At 50.2% G+C, this 20,266-nt stretch overlaps 1 protein-coding gene across 2 annotated transcripts in view; it reads left to right on the forward strand.

Moving 5' to 3' along the window:
• SFXN5 (sideroflexin 5) overlaps positions 1–20,266 on the forward strand; it is a 202,505-nt gene that overhangs the window by 118,777 nt on the left and 63,462 nt on the right. For both annotated transcript variants that reach the window (XM_075931041.1, XM_075931042.1), the window contains one exon: positions 17,649–17,764. In XM_075931041.1, coding sequence (XP_075787156.1) covers positions 17,649–17,764 — 116 coding nt within the window. The remainder of the gene's footprint in view (positions 1–17,648; positions 17,765–20,266) is intronic.

Genomic DNA, 20,266 nt, shown 5'->3' on the forward strand with positions numbered 1-20,266 from the left:
GTGTCAGCCTCTCACCTCTTAGAGCCCCCCAGTTCCTGCTCTGCCCCCCTCACCTAGCCCTGCGCTGCCTCCCAGCTGAGTGCTGCTGCCCGGGTCGTGACTGCTCTAAGGCTGCCCTCCTGCCATGCAGCGAAGTGCTCTTCTGTGACTGGGAAGAGACCCCGCCCCTGCCTGGCGCTGGTTGGCTGAGAGGCACAGCAGGACACACCTCTCCCAAGAGCCACGGCAGGAGTGGAGGTGCTGGGTGGTGTATCCCAGCCCTGACCCCCAGCGTCGCCGTGGCCTGGAGGTTGGGAACTGCTGGTCTACCGCACGCTCCCTGAATAATCTTGGGCGGACCATATGGCCACTTTAGGTCTCGGTTTCCTCATCTGCAATATGGGGCTAAAGATACTCCCTTGCTTTTAAAAGGCACTGTGAGATCTAGGAGTGAAAATGTATCATGAAAATCCCAATCACAATGGGCACAGCTGTCTCAGATGTGCGTTTAATGGGAAGTTGTCTTGTAACCATTCTTTTGTGTTCTGCATCCAGATGGCATTAAAGCTTCGCTGTAAATTTCAAAGCCTGATTTTTAGACCAGGCTTGGATCAGCAGTGTATGTACGCACTTTCTGCCACCAGGTGGTTCTATTTTTACACGGAGGTGTTAGGAGAAAGAGGTTAAGCTGGCGTCAGAATTGATTGGGGACCCTAATTAATTTGTTTAGCCCTTAATTAATTCTCTAGTTCTTATTTTATTGTGTACTGTCGTGCTTAATTGTGTGCCAGGACATCAGGAATCCTCCCATTAATTACTGTTGTGTTGTTTGGAGAGCTGGAAGTTATTGGTTTGGAGACCTGGGCAAACTGCTTAATTAAGGGTTTGTCTTCATATTCGCTTTCAACTACCAGCCTCCAGAAATGATCTAGATTTAATCGTGTGATGACATGGGTCCAGATGCTGAGCTGATGTCAGCTGGTGTCACTCTACTAATGTCACTAGGACAGTTCCATCCAATCTGGTTCACTGACTTTGCTGGCACCGATTTACAGCAGCCAGGAGTCTGAATTGTGGTATGTTGCTCAGAGGGGGCTTCTAGAAATTCTCTTCTCATACCAATGAATTATGCTCACTCCCATCCTTAGCCTCTTTCCTCCCACATGTGCTCAAAAGTGGTGGAACACCAGTAAAAGGCACCCACCTCTAGGGTGGAAGGCAGCCACTATCCTGTGTCCACTAGCATGTTTCACGCCAGGTTGAGGGGATAAGATTTTGGCCAGAGACAGAGTATGTCTTCGCTGCAGTTTCCTTGAACCCAGGTGTGACGTAGTAAGGGAGCTGTCTGCTCTGTAACCTGGGGTTCCCCTTCATTGTGACGTGTGATTCCCAGACTCACCCACATGTATATTGGCCCACACACCTAGTCCCGGCTTGAGCAGGTAACAAGGCTCTTCCCAGGGGAAGAGACAAAGGAAGGGAGGCGGAGACGAGCACCTGGCTGGGGGGCAGGGTCTGGGAATGAGGCAGTGTCTGGCTGGGAAACATGAAGGGAACAGACTAAGCTGAGGGTTTGAGGGTGTGATGGACCCCAAGGGGTCTGAGGCATCCTGGCCCTGTCTCCTGTAACAACATCATGTCTATGCTGTGTTGTACCCTCTCTATTCTACTGGCTGGCGGAGTCTGATCTGGCTGCTACAGGGGTGCAGGATCGGGGGGGACCCCGACGCGCCGTCATGCCAGGTAACTAGGTATGGGAATCGTCGCGGTCTAAGAGTTCCGTCCTGCACTTGGGATGGAAGAATCCCAAGCATTGTTGCAGGCTGGGGACCAACCAGTTAAGTAGTAGTTCTGCAGAAAAGGACCTGGGGGTTACAGTGGATGAGAAGCTGGATATGAGTCAACAGGGCGCCCTTGTAGCCAAGAAGGCTAATGGCATATTAGGTTGCATTAAGAGGAGCATTGCCAGCAGATCCAGAGATGACATTATTCCCCTTTATTCGGCTCTGGTGAGGCCACATCTGGGCTGTGTCTAGACTGGCCAGTTTTTCCGGAAAATCAGCCGCTTTTCCGGAAAAACTTGCCAGCTGTCTACACTGGCCGCTTGAATTTCCGCAAAAGCACTGACTTCCTACTGTAAGAAATCAGTGCTTTTTGCGGAAATACTACGCTGCTCCTGTTTGGGCAAAAGTCCCTTTTGCACAAAACTTTTGCGCAAAAGGGCCAGTGTAGACAGCTGAGATTTGTTTTCTGCAAAAAAGCCCTGATCGCGAAAATGGCGATCGGGGCTTTTTTGCAGAAAAGCGCGTCTAGATTGGCCACGGACGCTTTTCCACAAAAAGTGCTTTTGCTGAAAAGCATCCGTGCCAATCTAGACGCTCTGTTCCGAAAATGCTTTTAACGGAAAACTTTTCTGTTAAAAGCATTTCTGGAAAATCATGCCAGTCTAGATGTAGCCCTGGAGTATTGTTTCCAGTTCTGGGCCCCCCACTACAAAAAGCATGTGGACGCACTGGAGAGGGTCCAGCGGAGGGCGACCAAAATGATTAGGGGGCTGGAGCATATGACCTACGAGGAGAGGCTGAGGGAGTTGGGTCTGTTCAGTCTGCAGAAGAGAAGAATGACGGGGGATTTGAGAGCAGCCTTCAACTTCCTGAAGGGGGGTTCCAAAGAGGATGGGGAGAGGCTGTTCTTAGTGGTGACAGATGGCAGAACAAGGAGCAATGGTCTCAAGTTGTGGTGGGAGAGGTCCAGGTTGGCTATTAGGAAAAACGATTTCCCTAGGAGGGTGGTGAAGCACTGGAATGGATTCCCTAGGGAAGTAGTGGAGTCTCCATCCCTAGAGATGTTTGTCTCTGCTTGACAAAGCCCTGGCCAGGTTGATTGAGTTGGGATTGGTTCTGCCTAGAGCAGGGGGCTGGACTTGATGACCTTTTGAGGTCTCTTCCAGCTCTATGATTCGATGATTCTATGAACACTGCAGTGCTATTTTGGGATACTTGTGGTATCCCAAAATAACTTCAGTGTCTTTGAACACGCCTGTTATTTCGAAATAAAAGGGGCTCGCTATTCCACGAGGATTAAGGGTTGTTTCAGAATAGCAGTTTATTTCGAAATTAACGCAAGATAAACTAGGCAAATTGTGTAGTTTATTTCGAGCAAAGGGGGCAGTGTAGACACACCCTAAGGATGTGAGTGTTCAGCCATTAAGCTACGGTCAAATGACACCTGTGTAACCATGTCCACACTGGTTCTACAGTAATGTAGTGCCTCTTAGGCACTAAGATTGAGAGAGATCTCCTGGGTCCGAGTACTCCACTGAACTGTGTCACTCTGTGAATCCTTTGCAGTGTATTGCGGGAGAACTTACTGCTCTTTCTGGATCTCTGTGCAGAAGACTGAGTAAGCCAGTGCTGTAAATAGACGCGCTTCTAGCTAGTTACACTGCTAGCAAGGCACGAATCCAGCCCGGCATACCGAGGGCCTGTTCTAGCTGTCGGTATCAATGCAGCTCTCATTTGCATTTCGGCACAAACACAGGCCCTGAGATGCAGTGGAGGCCGTGGCTTGTTGCCTTGGGAAGGCAGGGGCAGGTCTTGTTGAGGAGACCGTGCCAGAGGCATGCAGCAGTAGAATAGGGGGAAAAGTGGAGGCAAACTTCCGCACAAGCAGGCCACTTGCATGGAGCTGTGTGAGGCGCTTGCCCTGGCCCTTACACCTCACAACTTGCATCCGAGGCAGGCCAGGCCGGTCTAGATCACTTGTTGTTGCCGCCTGGTAGCGGCCTCTCTTAGACTGCTGCAGATCGGTGGCTACCTTGTGTGGTGGTGGCAAGCCGGCGGTCAGTGCTGTGGCCATGGGGATGCGTGGTTTGGTGGCTGTTGTGATTTGCCCATAAGTGGTGAGGATTGCTCATGTCCCCAAAATAATTACTGGCTTTGGGAGAATGGGACTGAGAATCCTAGAATACTAGGACTGGAAGGGATCTCGAGAAGTCATCAAGTCCAGTCCAGTCCCCTGCCCTCACGGCAGGACCAAGCACCATCTAGACCAGGGCTACTCAACTTTGGAAGCCCCGGGGGCCACAATGATACTCACGGCACATACCGAGGGCTGCAACAGAAGTGTGGTTGCACATACATGCAAATATAGATGCAAATAGCTTCTTTCACACTGGTAAGCTGGCAAGGTTAAGGCAAGACGACACAACAAGTAGGCCCCATTTAAGTCAGTTCTGCTGATATTAATAAAATGCAACATTTCCCCAATTTCCACCCCTAGGTCAGCACTTTGAATGAGCAATGACAGTCCAGGAATGTAACTGCTAAAAACTATCTCAACTCAAGACCATTCTGTTGGCCACTTTTTTGCTTTGGCTCCCACCTGTGAGCCCCATGTAAACCCAAACTGTGCCACAGTCTGCAAACAAATGAGCCGCCAGCTTCATGTGGCCAATGGACCACATGTTTAACCTTGATCAGATCATCCCTGACAGGTGTCTGTCCAACCTGCCCTGGAATATTGTGTTCATTTGGCACACCTTGGTTGACCACAGAAGGGGATTCACATGCACCGACATGGGATGTGCCACAAGGTGCATGACACCAGAGGAAAAATTCCAGAGTGTTTTAAATGTGGACCAGGAAGGACTTTCTTCCCTCCCAATAGCATGGCTAGCAGCGAGGTGTCTCTGCCCACTGCTGCTTTAGGGACTTGGGTTCTCCTCCAGCTCACAATGGGACCATCTGGCAGAAGAAGAGTTAATTACCCACTTTGCAGCTGCAGGAAGGTGATGGGCTATGACTTCGACTGACAGCCAGCCAGTTGGCGCTGCCTAGAAACCATTTGACCGGCAATGCCTGTAATACCATTGTGTTCTCAGGGCATGCTGCAAGCGGCACGGCGTATGTGAGGCTATGGGGTATCCTTTCACCAGGAGTGAGTCACAGACTGTGCTGGTTTACAGACGCAAAGCAGGCAGCCAGAAAAACATGGGGTCTTGGCCCAGGAGAGTGAGGGATGTCCTGTGAGCCCACAGCCTTCCTTACAGTGGAAACGCCCTAACGTGGAGTTGTGTGTACTGTGCATATCAATGTATCCGCTGCCGTTCGGACTACTAAAAGCTTTCATCTGAACTTTGTGCCTTTTCCCCAGTTGATTGTGCAGACAAATACTTTATGTGAAAACAGCACCAGCATCCCCTCTGACACTGTGCTAGGAAAAGGACAAAGCCTGCACTGAGCTGTAAACACCCGACAAGCCAGACGATCAATGCAGTATTGCAGGAAATGGAATTGCACTCACCGGTGGATGAGTTCTCTCCCTCCCTCCCTCGGATGCACAGCGGTAGCATAAGCACGTACATCTGCCCTTGTACTTTCCGCTGCAGGAATATGCTCATTGGCTCAGACCCCTCTCGGAATTCTTCCTGGGCTTCATGATGAAAAGAAGTCCACAATCGATTGGTGGGAAAGTGCTTGGGGGAAACTGAGTCACGGCAGTTCAGTGACTTGTCCGAGGTCAGGCAGTGAACCTGTATTAGAGGACAAAACCCCATTCTCCTTGCTCCTGCTCTTATTGCACTGTCCCGGAGGACTCACTGTGTACTACATTTATTGATAGCATCTCTCTCTCCGAGATGGGTCTGCTAAGGAAATGGACTTGTCACAAAATAAACAGCAAACCAAGGAGCCTGAGCATATTGTTTGATTCTGGAGGGACCTGCTGCCTTCAGGGAAATCTCAGGCTGGGAAGATACAACTCTTGTGTCCTCATGTGAGCAGCTGGTTGCAACTTTCATCCTTTTGTTACGACAGGAATATCACGCCCCCTAGGGTTCAGAAGACCAATCATCCTTGTGGAAATACACTGTGATACACAAGATCAGGTAACTTGTGTCCCTCAGAGAAGCAATTTTTGGAGTTCCACTCTTCTCCCCACCCTCCCACCCCACGCACGTACCGGCTTGTTCTTCTTCGAGTGGTCCCCGTGGGTGCTCCACTCCAGGTGTCGGGTCCCGTCCCGGCGCCGCTGGTCGGAAAACTTCTATAGCCGTAGCCGAGCCGGACCGCGCACGCGCGGACGCAGCGCGCGGCGTTCGTGCCTTTGCAACGGTCCGGCTCCCCCTTGTCAGTTCCTCTCAGCCGCCCGTGGTTGCTGGCGGAACGCCGTTTGTCTCCTCAGACAGGAGCCGTTACTACAAAAAAAAAAAAAAAAAAAAAGGAAACAAAAAGAAAGAGAAAGTTAGTTAGTTAATTGGTTAATAATAGTTAGATAGGTAAAAAAAAAAAAAAAAAACAAAGAAGACAAAAAGACAAGAACGAGACATTATGCCTGGGTCACCGGGGTTTAAACGGTGCGCTCTCTGCAAGGAAGCCATGCCAGCATCTGACGGGCATGAAGCTTGTGTCAGATGCTTAGGAGAAGCGCATGTGCCACAAAAATGCACTCACTGCGCTAAATTGACTCCGCGGGCACGCAGAGATAGAGATATGCGCCTGAAACTGCTGTTGTGTGACAAAGCTTTACAGCCTCCGGAGCAGCAGGTCTCAAAGTCCTCTATAGGACAAAGGAAGAGATCAGATTCCCCTGAGGCGCTGGGATCAAAAAAGAAGAGAGTTTCTCCCACCCGCTCTCTCCCGCCTCCCTCGCTGTCCCGGGCTGGTCAGGGACACAAGCCGGGTGTCTCCGGGGCGGCAACGCAATCAGGCAGGTCGCATAAGCCGCAAGCGGCAAGCCGCTCGTTATCGGCACCGGCTCCGCGTCCCGCCGAGAGCACGGTCGCTGCGGAGCGCTCGGCACCGCCACAGGGGCTGGAGCCGCAACAGTCTGCCCAGCCGCATCGAGCGGCACCGCAAACGGCTATGGGAGGCCATGACAAGCCGGCACCGTGCTCGGCACCGGATGCCGCATTGCCAGACGGCGCCGGGGGGCGGAACGAACGGGGCCGACAGATCGCCCCCCACCGTGCCGAGTCGGCACCGGCAGATCATGCTGCTATCGCAGCTGCACCGAGTGACCATCTGCCTGCGGTGCCGGGCAAGATGCTAATGCCTGCCGACAATGCTGTCGAAATTATTCCTCCCCCTACCAGCTGTTCCTTATCAGTGCAAGGGGGAGAGGCTTCCCCTACCTCAGCAGTCCCGACAAAGGCTGCTAGAAAGTCAGCACGAAGGCATTCCATTTCACCTTCACCTCAGCCTTCAGTTTCTCCTTCTCAGTCACTGAGGGCTAGTCATCCTCCGTTGTCTCATAGCCCAAGAATGCCTTCTCCTCGCTGTAGGTCAAGATCTCGTTACTCTGACCATCGGGAACGATATCATTGCTACCGTCGGGAATCATCATACAGATCCCGCTCACCTAGCTACTCCCCGCCTAGATCTTATCATAGGCGGTATGACAGCAGATATTCCTCACGAAGGTCTTCCCCTGACCATTTTGAATATAGAAGTCACCGGTCAGTTTCGGGATATGGGAGACCTCATTCTCGCTCTCATCACTGCTGCTGCCATGCTCCTCATGAGGCACGTCAATCCTCTCCAGTTCAACACTGGAAGAGGGCATCGCCTAATCACCAGAATCCTTCGCCTTCAGTTCAGCTATCTGAGCCCGAGGAAGGACAGATATCGGATACGGACGATCAATTACGATCTGTAACTCAAAAAGATATTTCCACATCTTCCCCAGACGAGGCAGTGTTTGAAGGGGATCCATCTCCCCCGGACGACACTAAAGAATTTCAAGACCTTTTTAGGAGAGTAGCCCAGTCTCAAGAGGTTCAGATAGCAGACACTCCAACGAAGCAGTTTAAACTCTGGAGAAATTTGCACCCCAAACAACAATCTAAGGTTGCTCTTCCTATGGACGAGGCAATCCTCCAATCAGCAGCAGAGATTTGGAATACCCCGGCTTCGACTCCACCAACTTCGAAACCGGCGGAGAAGCGTTATTTTATAGCATCCAAAGACTCAGAATTTCTGTTTACTCACCCGCAACCAAACTCCTTGGTCGTCGACGCAGCTCTCCAAAGGGCTAAGAACCCACAATTGAAGAATGCGGGGGCTGATAAAGAGGCAAAGAAACTTGACATATTTGGCCGAAAGGTTTATACATCGGCCACCTTGCTTCTTCGCATAGCGAATTATACAGCTCTGTTGGCAAATCATAGCTTCGACAGTATAGCGAAACTTACAGACCTGTCCCAAAGATCATCGGAGGCGGACAGAGAGTTGTTACGATCGATCCTCAAGGAGGGCTATGCATGTTCCAAGGCCAATCTTCAGATAGCCATGGATATAGCAGATACAGCAGCTCGAGGAGTGGCAACAGCGGTGTCCATGAGGCGTTTCCAATGTAGCATTTGTAAGAGCGCGCACTGGCCCATAGAGTGATCACAGACTCTTAGCACACTAGAACTGGAAGGGACGTAGTGGCCAACCTAAACCTCCCTTGCTGCAATTTAAGCCCATTGCTTTTTTTTCTATCCTCAGAGGCCAAGGAGAACAATTTTCTCCATCCTCCTTGTAACACCCTTTTAGATACTGAAAACCACTATCATGTCCCCTCTCAGTCTTCTCTTTTCCAAATTAAACAAGCCCAATTTCTTCAGCCTTCCTTCATAGCTCGTTTTCTAGACCATTAATCATTTTTGTTGCTCTTCTCTGGACCTTCTCCAATTTCTCCACATCTTTCTTGAAATGTGCTGCCCAGAACTGGACAAAATACTCCAGTTGAGGCTTAATCAGTGCAGAGCAGAGCGGAAGAATGACTTCTCATGTCTTGCTCATAACACTCTTGTTAATGCATCCCAGAATCATCATATTGTTTTTTTGCACACTGTTGACTCGTATTTAGCTTGTGGTCCACTCTGACCCCTAGATCCCTTTCTGCCGTAATCCTTCCTAGACAGTTGCTTCCCATTCTGTCTGTGTGAAAAGGATTGTTCCTTCCTAAGTGAAGTACTTTGCATTTGTCCTCATTAAACTTCATCCTGTTTACCTCAGACCTTTTTTCCAATTTGTCCAGATCATTTTGAATTTTGACCCTATCCTCCAAAATTGCAACCCCTCCCAGCTTGGTATCCTTTGCAAACTTAATAAGCATCCTCACTATGCCATCATCTAAATCATCAATGAAGATATTGAACAGAACTGGTCTCAAAACAGACCCCTGCAGAACCCCACTTGTTATACCTTTCCAGCAGGATTGTGAGCCATTAATATCTACTCTCAGAGAGCAGTTATCCAGCCAGATATGCACCCACCTTATAGTAGCCCCATCTAGGTTGTATTTCCCTAGTTTATTGATAAGAAGATCATGCGAGACCATGCCAAATGCTTTACTAAAGTCTAGGTATGCCGCATCCACCACTTCTCCCTTATCCACAAGGCTTGTTATCCTATCAAAGAAAGCTATCAGTTGATTTGACATGATTTGTTCTTTACAAATCCATGCTGGCTGTTACCTCTCACCTTATTATCTTCCAGATGTGTGCAGATGAATTCCTTAATTACCTGCTCCATTATCTTCCCTGGCACAGAAGTTAAACTAACTGGTCTGCAGTATCCTGGGTTGTTCTTATGTCTCTTTTTATAGATGGGCACTTAGACCTTTTCCAGTCTTCTGGAATCTCTCCCAGCTTCCATGATTTTTCAAAGATGTTGGCTCAAGGCTCAGATGCTTCCTCTATCAGCTCCTTGAGTATTCTAGGATGCATTTCATCAGGCCCTGGTGACTTGCAGACATGCTGAAAAGAAATGCAATCCAATGGTCCATATTCATCCGAGTGTAAACCTGCCAGGCTAAGGAACATGGGAAGAAAGAGTCGACTTGCAGAGTTACCAGGAACCTTATCTTCAAAGAAACAAAGTTAATGTTACAAACAGCTTGAAGAATGATCCTGAACATGTGCCACCAGACCAGCCACGATCGCTGTTCAACTACCCTTTGCCTTGATGCTAACACGTGATACATGCATTGCTACACACATTGCTCGCCTCAGGTGAATGTATGAGGCTGAATTTTGGGATGTGTTGGTTATAAGGCATTGTTTTAAAAACAGAGAAAAGAACCCAAATGCAGCTCTGAAATAAGTTACTGTAGCTATACCACAGTCCGCAGAGTAACATTTATACCAACTCTGAATTAGGGTCCTTTTGTACCCGTTTTCTGTGCTTTGATCAGCTTCCTGCTCTGAAGCATTGTCATGGTGTAAAGAAATGTTGCCTACACAATCCATCTGGTTTTGGTGTTTGAGTGGGGGGGGGGGAGGGAGAATGCCATTTGAAAAGGAAAGTAGCAACTGGTCTGTGACGTAGAGTCTAGATTAGCTTGGATTTGAATTCAAACTCCCCCAAAATGTGGGTCCGTTGTGTGCTTGATCTATGAATTTGAGAACTGGGACCTACACGGATCAACCGTACCTGGATACAACAGCAACAGATGTTCAAAGTGAATGCTTTTTGTTCCTGTGTAGCCCTGCAGGGCCAACACAGTAAAGGGAGAAGGAGCTGGATTCTGTTCCTTTTTGTGCTTCATCAGCAGAATTGCCTACTAAGGACTCAAACACACACTTAACTGTGTAGCTGAGTTGATACCTAAGTGCCAATTGATTATACAGGGGTAAGCCACTGAAAGCAATGGGATTGCCTCGCTGTTGCTAGGGCCATTATGTAAAGCTAGGGCAGTGGCACAGATGTCACTGGAGGCAGAATTTGACCTTTATCAATGGGGATGATGTGGAACCCAGTTTGGCCTCCTAGGGCCGGATCCAAAGCCCACTGAAGTCAATGAAAAGACTCCCATATGTCAGGCCCCAGCTCCCCGGGCTAAGTTTGCAGGGATTTAGCAAAACTGTCTTTTGATCTAGCTCTGGGTCGAAGTCCATACCCGAGCTCTGAGATTTGAGAGATACGTTTCATAGAGAAATTACTATGAGACAGCGAACCATAGTCGCCTTTCAGCGTGGAGCAGCCCTTTAATGCTGCTGGCATGTATTGTAAGTCAGCTCAGGAATTTTATTTCTGCTTGGTGGAGTGTCACTAATGCAATGCAGGATTTTTTTTTGGTCACCTAAAAAGAACCTTTTAAAGTTTCAAGATTTGTGGCCAAGTTAGCGCCAATAGGAGTTTATGGAGGGTGCTTTTCTGGTTTTATAATCTTTTTAAACAATTCCATTTAAGCAGAACAAAAGGGCATTTTCACAGCAAGATGCAAAGTGGAACACATTGTTTAGTAGAAGTTGGTAGGATATATTGCAAGGGACAAGGCATTCGGTGGATGATAATCTTAGATATTTCATATTTGACCAGGACTTTGGACATATAAAGGGATACATATTATGAAAGATTGTCAACAAAGGGAAACTTAGGACAGGATTGTCCCCAATTCTGAACATTAGACTCTGTTTGAAGGGACGCTGGACTCAGTTCAGACTTTAAAGATGACTGAGGGGTTGAGCTACTGCAAGCGCTAGATCAGCACCATAGATCACTCTCAGCGCAATAAGGGAGATCTGGTTTGCTTTTACAGCAGGAGCTGATAGTTTACTCCCCCCCCCCCCTTTGTTTCTTCCACTGTATATTTGGATTTTAGCTTTTTAAATACATTGATATACATTTAGTGCTGGTGAAAGGTGCTAGATTTCCCACCCCGAAGACTCTGCCTCTTTTTCATCCACAGAGCAGGTACCTCACTGTGCATGTCGAGCCTGATCTTTAAGCAGTTAACAAAGCTGGAAACCAGCCGTGTCAGTTTCATAGAGGAGGAAGCCCAGGTATACAGAAGCGAAGTTGCTTCCCAAGAGTCACACGGCACGTCAGTTTCAGAATCAGGAACAAAGCCCAGGGCTCCTTCATCTATTCTGGTCCCCTGCCAAGTGGAACACGCTAACTCCATTCAAGTTAACGGGAATTTTGCCATCGCGAGGGCTTCGGGGTGGGCTGACCATAGTCGTAATTAGAGTCTCTCCAGCATTTAACAGAGGCCTGTTTGTAACCTGTGTTGCAGATAGGGTGCCCAGATGTTCCGATTTTATAGGGACAATCCTGATATTCAGGAGGAGGGGGAGGGTTCTTACATAAGCGCCTATTACTCTCAACCCTTTGTCCTGATTTTTCACCCCTGCTAGCAGAAAGAAAGTAAAACGTATTCTGAGTTTCTCTTTTTTCCCCGCTATGGCAGGGAACAGTTAGCAGCAGTTGGCATTCGGGTTCCAGCTGCCTGGGAATGTGGAGGGAGAAGAATTGCAAGCCAGGCTTTCTGTCAGGGAACGGTTTCCAGCACCCTAGCCTTCCAGTTCTCTTTCCTGGAAGCATGGAGCCCTGGCCTCAGCCCTCATGCTAGGCCAGCTCCATCCTCCCATCTCTCCTCCCTTCTATATAAGTCTCAAAGCAGAGAGCCAGGTGCCAGAGCATAGTTGCAAATGACCCTGAAAGCCCTGTGTGATGGGCTGGATTAGGCCCCAACGCCCCCTACAGGAGGCTATTGCCGCCCCCCATCCCAACAGGAGGAGCGGAGAAGAGGTCCTCCAGGCACTATAGAGTGGCTGTCTCTGCGGCAGCCAATCAGGACCCAGCAGAGGGGATATAAAAGAAGCTGCAGGGGTGGAGCTTGGCAGTTCCTTTCAGGAGCTTGAGCCAGCCAGGTCTATACCCTGACTGGGAGATCAGCACTACGGCTAGCTCCCAGTGTGAGCTGAGCTTAGATCTGGGTAAGACTCAGACTCAGTGGCCGAAGACCAGCCACAAGCAGAGACTTACTAGCACCGTGGACAGAGGCCTAGTCCGGCCCTGGTTCCAGGACTTTGAGGAAAACCGGACAACCAGGCAAGGATCCTGCTCAATGCCTCTTGGCCGCAGCAGGGCGCTCATCAGCGGGTGGACCTGTTACACCCTGAAATACCTACGTGTGCAGGGCGAAAGGGGAACAAACGCACTCCTGACCCGAGACGTTACAGGATGCTCAGAGCTTGGCAGTTGCTAGCAAAGAGTGTGGCTACATCTACATTGCGCAGTCTTGCGCAAGAAGATATGCAAATGAGCCGCTGTTTTTGCGCAAGGGGCTTTCGCGCAAGAAGGAGCAGTCTACACTGCTCCTTCTTGCGCAAAACCCCCCTCTTGCGCAAGAGCTGTTCTGCCTGGAAAGTGGCAGAACGGCTCTTGAGCAAGAGGGGGGTTTTGCGCAAGAAGGAGGAGTGTAGACTGCTCCTTCTTGCGCAAAAGCCCCTTGTGCAAAAATGGTGGCTCGTTAGGTATGCAAATGAGGCACCCCGATTTTCATTGCCACGCCTCATTTACATATCTTCTTGCACAAGAATGCGCGATGTAAACGTAGCCTGTGTGTGGTGACCGAGAGGGAAGAAGAGACTTGATTCTCCCTGACTGTCCCCCTCCCCAGCATTACTAACCCACATAAAGTGAGAGATTCCCTGGTACCTTCCCTGTTATGCCCCACACCACAAGTGTGCTCAGTCCACCTGCCAGATAACTCTACACCCTAATCCCACACAGTGCTTCAGCTCTGAAATTTGTGTGCGTGCATGTGGTTTCCCTCCTATGCTGGAGTGTAAACAGCAGTGATGCCACAAAACGGCTTTCATTGCTGGGAGCGGCATTTGCATCGGGGCCCGCCCACCCACCAGTCGGGGGTGGTATGTTGATTATACCATATGAATTGACTTTAATTAGCAATCATTAACCCTTTGAGAGCTGCCGAAAGATGCCTTTTGGAAGGAGTTCCTAGAGTGAATGATATTGCAAAACCGGACTCTCTTGATAGCCTGATCCCGTTCTCTTAGCTTGCATCAGTTTAACTAGTTGGTCCTGTTTATTAGCTGAGTCCAGAGGTGTGCATCAGAGCCTCGCGACTGTGTCCTGTACAGAGATGGAGGGGAGGGCGTAAATTACATAGGAGCTGGTGGTTGTGGTACACGTAAGTGCCAATGACACAGGGAAGGGTAGGAGAGAGGTTCTGGAGGCCAAATTTAGGCTGCTAGGAAAGAGACTGAAATCCAGGACTTCTCTGAAATGCTTCTAGTTCCACGCGCAGGGTGAGGTAGGCAGGCAGATCTTCAGAGTCTCAGTGCGTGGATGAGATGATGGCGTAGAGAGGAGGGGTTTAGATTATGATGGGGGGAGGGATAGCTCAGTGGTTTGAGCGTTGGCCTGCTAAACCCAGGGTTGTGAGTTGAGTCTTTGAGGGGGCCATTTAAGGATCTGGGGAAAATCTGTCGGGGATGGTACCTGGTCCTGCTGTGAGGGTAGGGGACTGGACTCAATGACCTCTCAAGGTCCCTTCCAGTTCTATAAAAAAGAAATTATTAGGAACTGGGGAAACTTTTGGGAAAGGAGGAGCCTATACAGGAATGGTTAACAATATTATCCGGTGGATAATATACAGCAAGGATGGGCTCCACCTAAACCCAGACTGCTGGCATTTAACATTAAAAAGGTCATAGAGCAGTTTTAAAATTTAGGGCTAGGGGAAGCCAATGGGTGCAGAGGAGCACGTGGATCAGACAGAGACATCTCTTGGGGAGGCTCTATTAATAGAGATTCTCTGTGCTCTAGTAAAGAGGAGTGGAAGGAAGATGATAAAGTATGGGTCCGATCAGATGAGGAGCAATCAAATGAGAAAGAGTCTAACACATCAGGAAATGGCAGACAGAAATAGTGACATTATTCAAGGGCTTATCCACAGACCCTAGAAGTTTAAATAACATGATAGGTGAACTAAAGCAGCAGTTCCAACCACTGGTCTGTGGACCTGTGGCCGGCCGCAAACCGCTGCCTGCTCAGCCATGGCACTCTGCCGGGCCACGCCCCCAGCTGCTAATGAACTCCACCCGCTGGGGAGCTCCGTTCCCTGTGCGCTAAATATTCTCCTCCCAGCCTCCCAATGTGAGTGACGCTGTGGGCTGCCCCATGTGCCGCGGCTGGAGCCAGGCCATGGTGAAGCTGTTCCAGCTCCGGTGGCAGCCACGCGGCCTGGCTGGTGGGCTTGCATGCTGGGCAGCTTCCCCATGTCCTTTCCATTGCAGGCAGCGTGTTCGGGACCAGGGAGTGGAGCCTTCACAGCCATGAGCGTCCAGTAGGGTCCCCCAGGGGTCTGTTCTGGGACCAATCCTATTCAACCTATTTATAAATGAGCTGAAGAAAGGGTTAAACAGTGAGGTGGCAAAATTGGCAGTTGATACTAAACTACTCAAGATAGTTAAGACCAAAGCTAACTGTGAAGATCTCATCAAACTAAGGATATGTCTACACTTGCACCCGCTTTCGAGAGAGGGAAGCAAATGTCGACATTCGACATTGCAAATGAAGCCGGGATGTAAATATCCCGTGCTTCATTTGCTTATTCATGTTATGGCGCTATTTCGAAAAAGAAACGCGGTCTAGACAGTTATTTTGGGAGAAAACCCTTCTTCTGAAATAACCAGTAAATCTCGTTGTATGAGGAATAAGGGTTATTTCAGAAGAAGGGTTTTCTCCCGAAATAACGGTGTCAACACAGCATTTGTTATTACAAAATAGGGTATTTCGAAATAGCGGCGGTCCACAATTATGCAAATGAAGCGTGGAAAATTCAAATCCATGCTTCATTTGCAATTTTGCTCAGCTGCATTTGCATCCCTCTCTCGAAAGAGGGTGCAAATGTAGACATACCCAAAGTGATTGGGCAATAAAATGGCAAATGAAATTCAATATGGATAAATGTAAAGTAATGCACATTGGAAAAAATAATCCCAACTATACGTACAATACGATGGGGACCACAACTACTCAAGAGAGAGATCTTGGAGTCATTGTGGATAGTTCTCTGAAAACATCCACTCAATGTGCAGTGGCAATCAAAAAAGCAAACAGAATGTTAGGAATCATTTAAAAAGGTATAGAGAATAAAACAAAGAATATCTTATTGCCTCTGTATAAAACCATTGTACACCCACATCTTGAATACTGCGTACAAATGTGGTCACCTCATCTCAAAAAAGATGTCTTGGCATTGGAAAAGGTTCAGAAAAGGGCAACAAAAATGATAGGGTTTGGAACGGGTCCCATATGAAGCGATATTAAAAAGACTGGGACTTTTCAGCGTAGAAAAGAGGACACTAAGGGGAGATATGATAGAACTGTCTATAAAATCATGACTGGTGTGGAGAAAGTGAATAAGGAAAAGTTATTTACGTGTTCCCATAACTAGGAACTAGGGGTCACCAAATGAAATTAATAGGTAGCAGGTTTTAAACAAAGAAAAGGACGTTTTTCTTCACACAGCGTCTTGGCCTGTGGAACTCCTTGCCAGAGGACATTGTGAAGACCAGGTCTTTAACAGGGTTCAAGAAAAAACTAGATATATTCATGGATGACTCTGAGCCAGTCTGGGTAGGAATGGTGTCCCTAGCCTCTGACAGAGGCTGGGAATCGGTGAGAGGAAGGATCGCTTGATGGTTCCCTGTTGTGTTCACTCCCTCTGGGGCATCTGGCATTGGCCACTGTCGGAAGACAGGACACTGGGCTAGATGGACCTTTGGTCTGACCCAGTGTGGGCACTCTTGTGTTCTCATGCTCTTAATATAGTCCAGACTAACAAGGAGGGGAGGTTATGTCAAAAGAATTCCAGCACGGAACCCTAATCAGCCATAAATCTCAGCAGCGGGCAGTTCTTTGGGGCTAGGTATGAGCCGCACAACTGGAGCATGCTGGAGGTTAAGGCTAAACGTTGACTGAAAATCAAGGGAACCCGCTAGGGTGCTGGTGGTTTATAGCCTACTTTGGAAAGATACCTAATGAAAGTGTCAAGCAAGTAGATCTCTTTAAGAAAGAAAGAAACAAAGCCAAATCTAAACAGCTTTTCCCCCCTTAATGTTGCCACCCCGTGATGAGAGTTCGGTAGGAACCGGGTTTACAACCACATGTGTTAATGAAACTGCTTCTAATTAGATTCTACAAAACTTGGTAGGTGCTGCTAACAGCTGAAGGCAGCTGTGAGGTAAAACATCTGGATTTTGTTCCCGCAGCTCAGTGAAATTGTTTTCAACAGGTTTCTGTCGTGTCTGCAAACAGCTGTTTGTCCAGAAGGATCTGTGTCCGTCTAAGCTGTCCTGGGGGGAGATGAAGGCAGATTCCTTGAGACTTTGGGTCTGTAGTCAGGACCCACTCCTCATGGAGCCGTGTCTCGTAGATAGAGTAGCAGGCAGTGGCTCAGACCATAACTACTTAGTGCCATCCTGGGGCGACCCTCTCTGGGAGGTGGGTCAGGGTGCGGGGGTACGATGGGAAGCAGGATTTGAGTAGGGGAGGGGCAGTCATCATACGAAAGCGAGTTTGGGGGAGGTTGAAAATTTAGGTGTTTCCAAGTCCCATTTTGCCTCCATCTACCTCTGACTGTGACCACAAATTGCCTGTCCAGTCAAAGTATGTGATCTCGACGTATTATCCTCCTCTCCGATAATCATGTGTAACTCTCATTACAAGTGTCAGTCCTCCCTCTTCAAAATCCCCTCGGGGGTCCAATTCTACTCAGTGACAGCGAAGCAAAAGCAGAACGGGGCAGATGTTATTGAGAGCCGAAGGCGGCGGTGTGGGTTTTGAATGAGGGATGCGGCTGCCCAGGTGGCCTGTGAAACCCGGTGGAGGGATTTCTGATCATTGTGCTTTTCTCGCCCTCAGCGAGTGCCAATATCTGCAACGTTGTCCTGATGAGGCACACGGAGCTGGAAGAAGGGATCGACGTCCTGGACAGCAATGGGAACATTGTCGGATCTTCCAGAATTGCTGCCAAACATGTATGTACCTGCAGGGCTCCCTGGTTCTGTGTCCCTACCTGCTAACCATGTAGGTACCTGCAGGCTCCCTGGTTCTCTGCGCCCCCGCCTGCTAACCATGTAGGTACCTGCAGGCTCCCTGGTTCTCTGCGCCCCCACCTGCTAACCATGTAGGTACCTGCAGGCTCCCTGGTTCTCTGCGCCCCCGCCTGCTAACCATGTAGCTACCTGCAGGGCTTTCTGGTTCTCTGCGCCCCCACCTGCTAACCATGTAGGTACCTGCAGGCTCCCTGGTTCTCTGCGCCCCCGCCTGCTAACCATGTAGGTACCTGCAGGGCTCTCTGGTTCTCTGCGCCCCCGCCTGCTAACCATGTAGGTACCTGCAGGGCTCTCTGGTTCTCTGCGCCCCCGCCTGCTAACCATGTAGCTACCTGCAGGGCTTTCTGGTTCTCTGCGCCCCCACCTGCTAACCATGTAGGTACCTGCAGGCTCCCTGGTTCTCTGCGCCCCCGCCTGCTAACCATGTAGCTACCTGCAGGGCTTTCTGGTTCTCTGCGCCCCCGCCTGCTAACCATGTAGCTACCTGCAGGGCTTTCTGGTTCTCTGCGCCCCCACCTGCTAACCATGTAGGTACCTGCAGGGCTCTCTGGTTCTCTGCGCCCCCACCTGCTAACCATGTAGGTACCTGCAGGGCTCTCTGGTTCTCTGTGCCCCCGCCTGCTAACCATGTAGGTACCTGCAGGCTCCCTGGTTCTCTGCGCCCCCGCCTGCTAACCATGTAGCTACCTGCAGGGCTTTCTGGTTCTCTGCGCCCCCGCCTGCTAACCATGTAGCTACCTGCAGGGCTTTCTGGTTCTCTGCGCCCCCACCTGCTAACCATGTAGGTACCTGCAGGCTCCCTGGTTCTCTGCGCCCCCGCCTGCTAACCATGTAGCTACCTGCAGGGCTTTCTGGTTCTCTGCGCCCCCACCTGCTAACCATGTAGGTACCTGCAGGCTCCCTGGTTCTCTGTGCCCCCGCCTGCTAACCATGTAGGTACCTGCAGGGCTCTCTGGTTCTCTGCGCCCCCGCCTGCTAACCATGTAGGTACCTGCAGGGCTCTCTGGTTCTCTGTGCCCCCGCCTGCTAACCATGTAGGTACCTGCAGGGCTCTCTGGTTCTCTGCGCCCCCGCCTGCTAACCATGTAGGTACCTGCAGGGCTCTCTGGTTCTCTGTGCCCCCGCCTGCTAACCATGTAGGTACCTGCAGGGCTCTCTGGTTCTCTGTGCCCCCGCCTGCTAACCATGTAGGTACCTGCAGGGCTCTCTGGTTCTCTGTGCCCCCGCCTGCTAATCATGTAGGTACCTGCAGGGCTCTCTGGTTCTCTGCGCCCCCGCCTGCTAACCATGTAGGTACCTGCAGGGCTCTCTGGTTCTCTGCGCCCCCGCCTGCTAACCATGTAGGTACCTGCAGGGCTCTCTGGTTCTCTGCGCCCCCGTCTGCTAACCATGTAGGTACCTGCAGGCTCTCTGGTTCTCTGCGCCCCCACCTGCTAACCATGTAGGTACCTGCAGTGCTCTCTGGTTCTCTGCGCCCCCGCCTGCTAACCATGTAGGTACCTGCAGGGCTCTCTGGTTCTCTGCGCCCCCGCCTGCTAACCATGTAGGTACCTGCAGGGCTCTCTGGTTCTCTGCGCCCCCGCCTGCTAACCATGTAGGTACCTGCAGGCTCCCTGGTTCTCTGCGCCCCCGCCTGCTAACCATGTAGGTACCTGCAGGGCTCTCTGGTTCTCTGCGCCCCCGTCTGCTAACCATGTAGGTACCTGCAGGCTCCCTGGTTCTCTGCGCCCCCGCCTGCTAACCATGTAGGTACCTGCAGGGCTCTCTGGTTCTCTGCGCCCCCGCCTGCTAACCATGTAGGTACCTGCAGGGCTCTCTGGTTCTCTGCGCCCCCGCCTGCTAATCATGTAGGTACCTGCAGGCTCCCTGGTTCTCTGCGCCCCCGCCTGCTAACCATGTAGGTACCTGCAGGCTCCCTGGTTCTCTGCGCCCCCGCCTGCTAACCATGTAGGTACCTGCAGGGCTCTCTGGTTCTCTGCGCCCCCGTCTGCTAACCATGTAGGTACCTGCAGGGCTCTCTGGTTCTCTGCGCCCCCGCCTGCTAACCATGTAGGTACCTGCAGGCTCTCTGGTTCTCTGCACCCAGACATGCTAAACACGTATGTACCTTGTGGGTTCCCTGCAGCTGTGCACACGCACACATAAGACATGTATGTACCTGTGCAGATCCGTGGATCTGTGCACACATACACAGCTGGCCTTTAGGACCAATGAAGCCCATGTCTGTGGGAGAGCTAGAAACAAAGGAGAATCACAGTTGTCAGTTACTCAACTGGGGTGGTTTAGGCCTTAATAATCATCCAAGATAAATCAGGCTCTTGAGGTTAATTACCTGCTTTGTGGAGACAACTATGGTGAGCACTCAGAAATCTGGGGGCTTTGTTGTGCATGCCGGATTAGGGGTACCATTGGGGTAGAAGCTGC

This window comes from Pelodiscus sinensis, chromosome 5 (assembly GCF_049634645.1).
Source record: "Pelodiscus sinensis isolate JC-2024 chromosome 5, ASM4963464v1, whole genome shotgun sequence".
In the NCBI taxonomy this organism is placed as follows: domain Eukaryota; kingdom Metazoa; phylum Chordata; order Testudines; family Trionychidae; genus Pelodiscus; species Pelodiscus sinensis.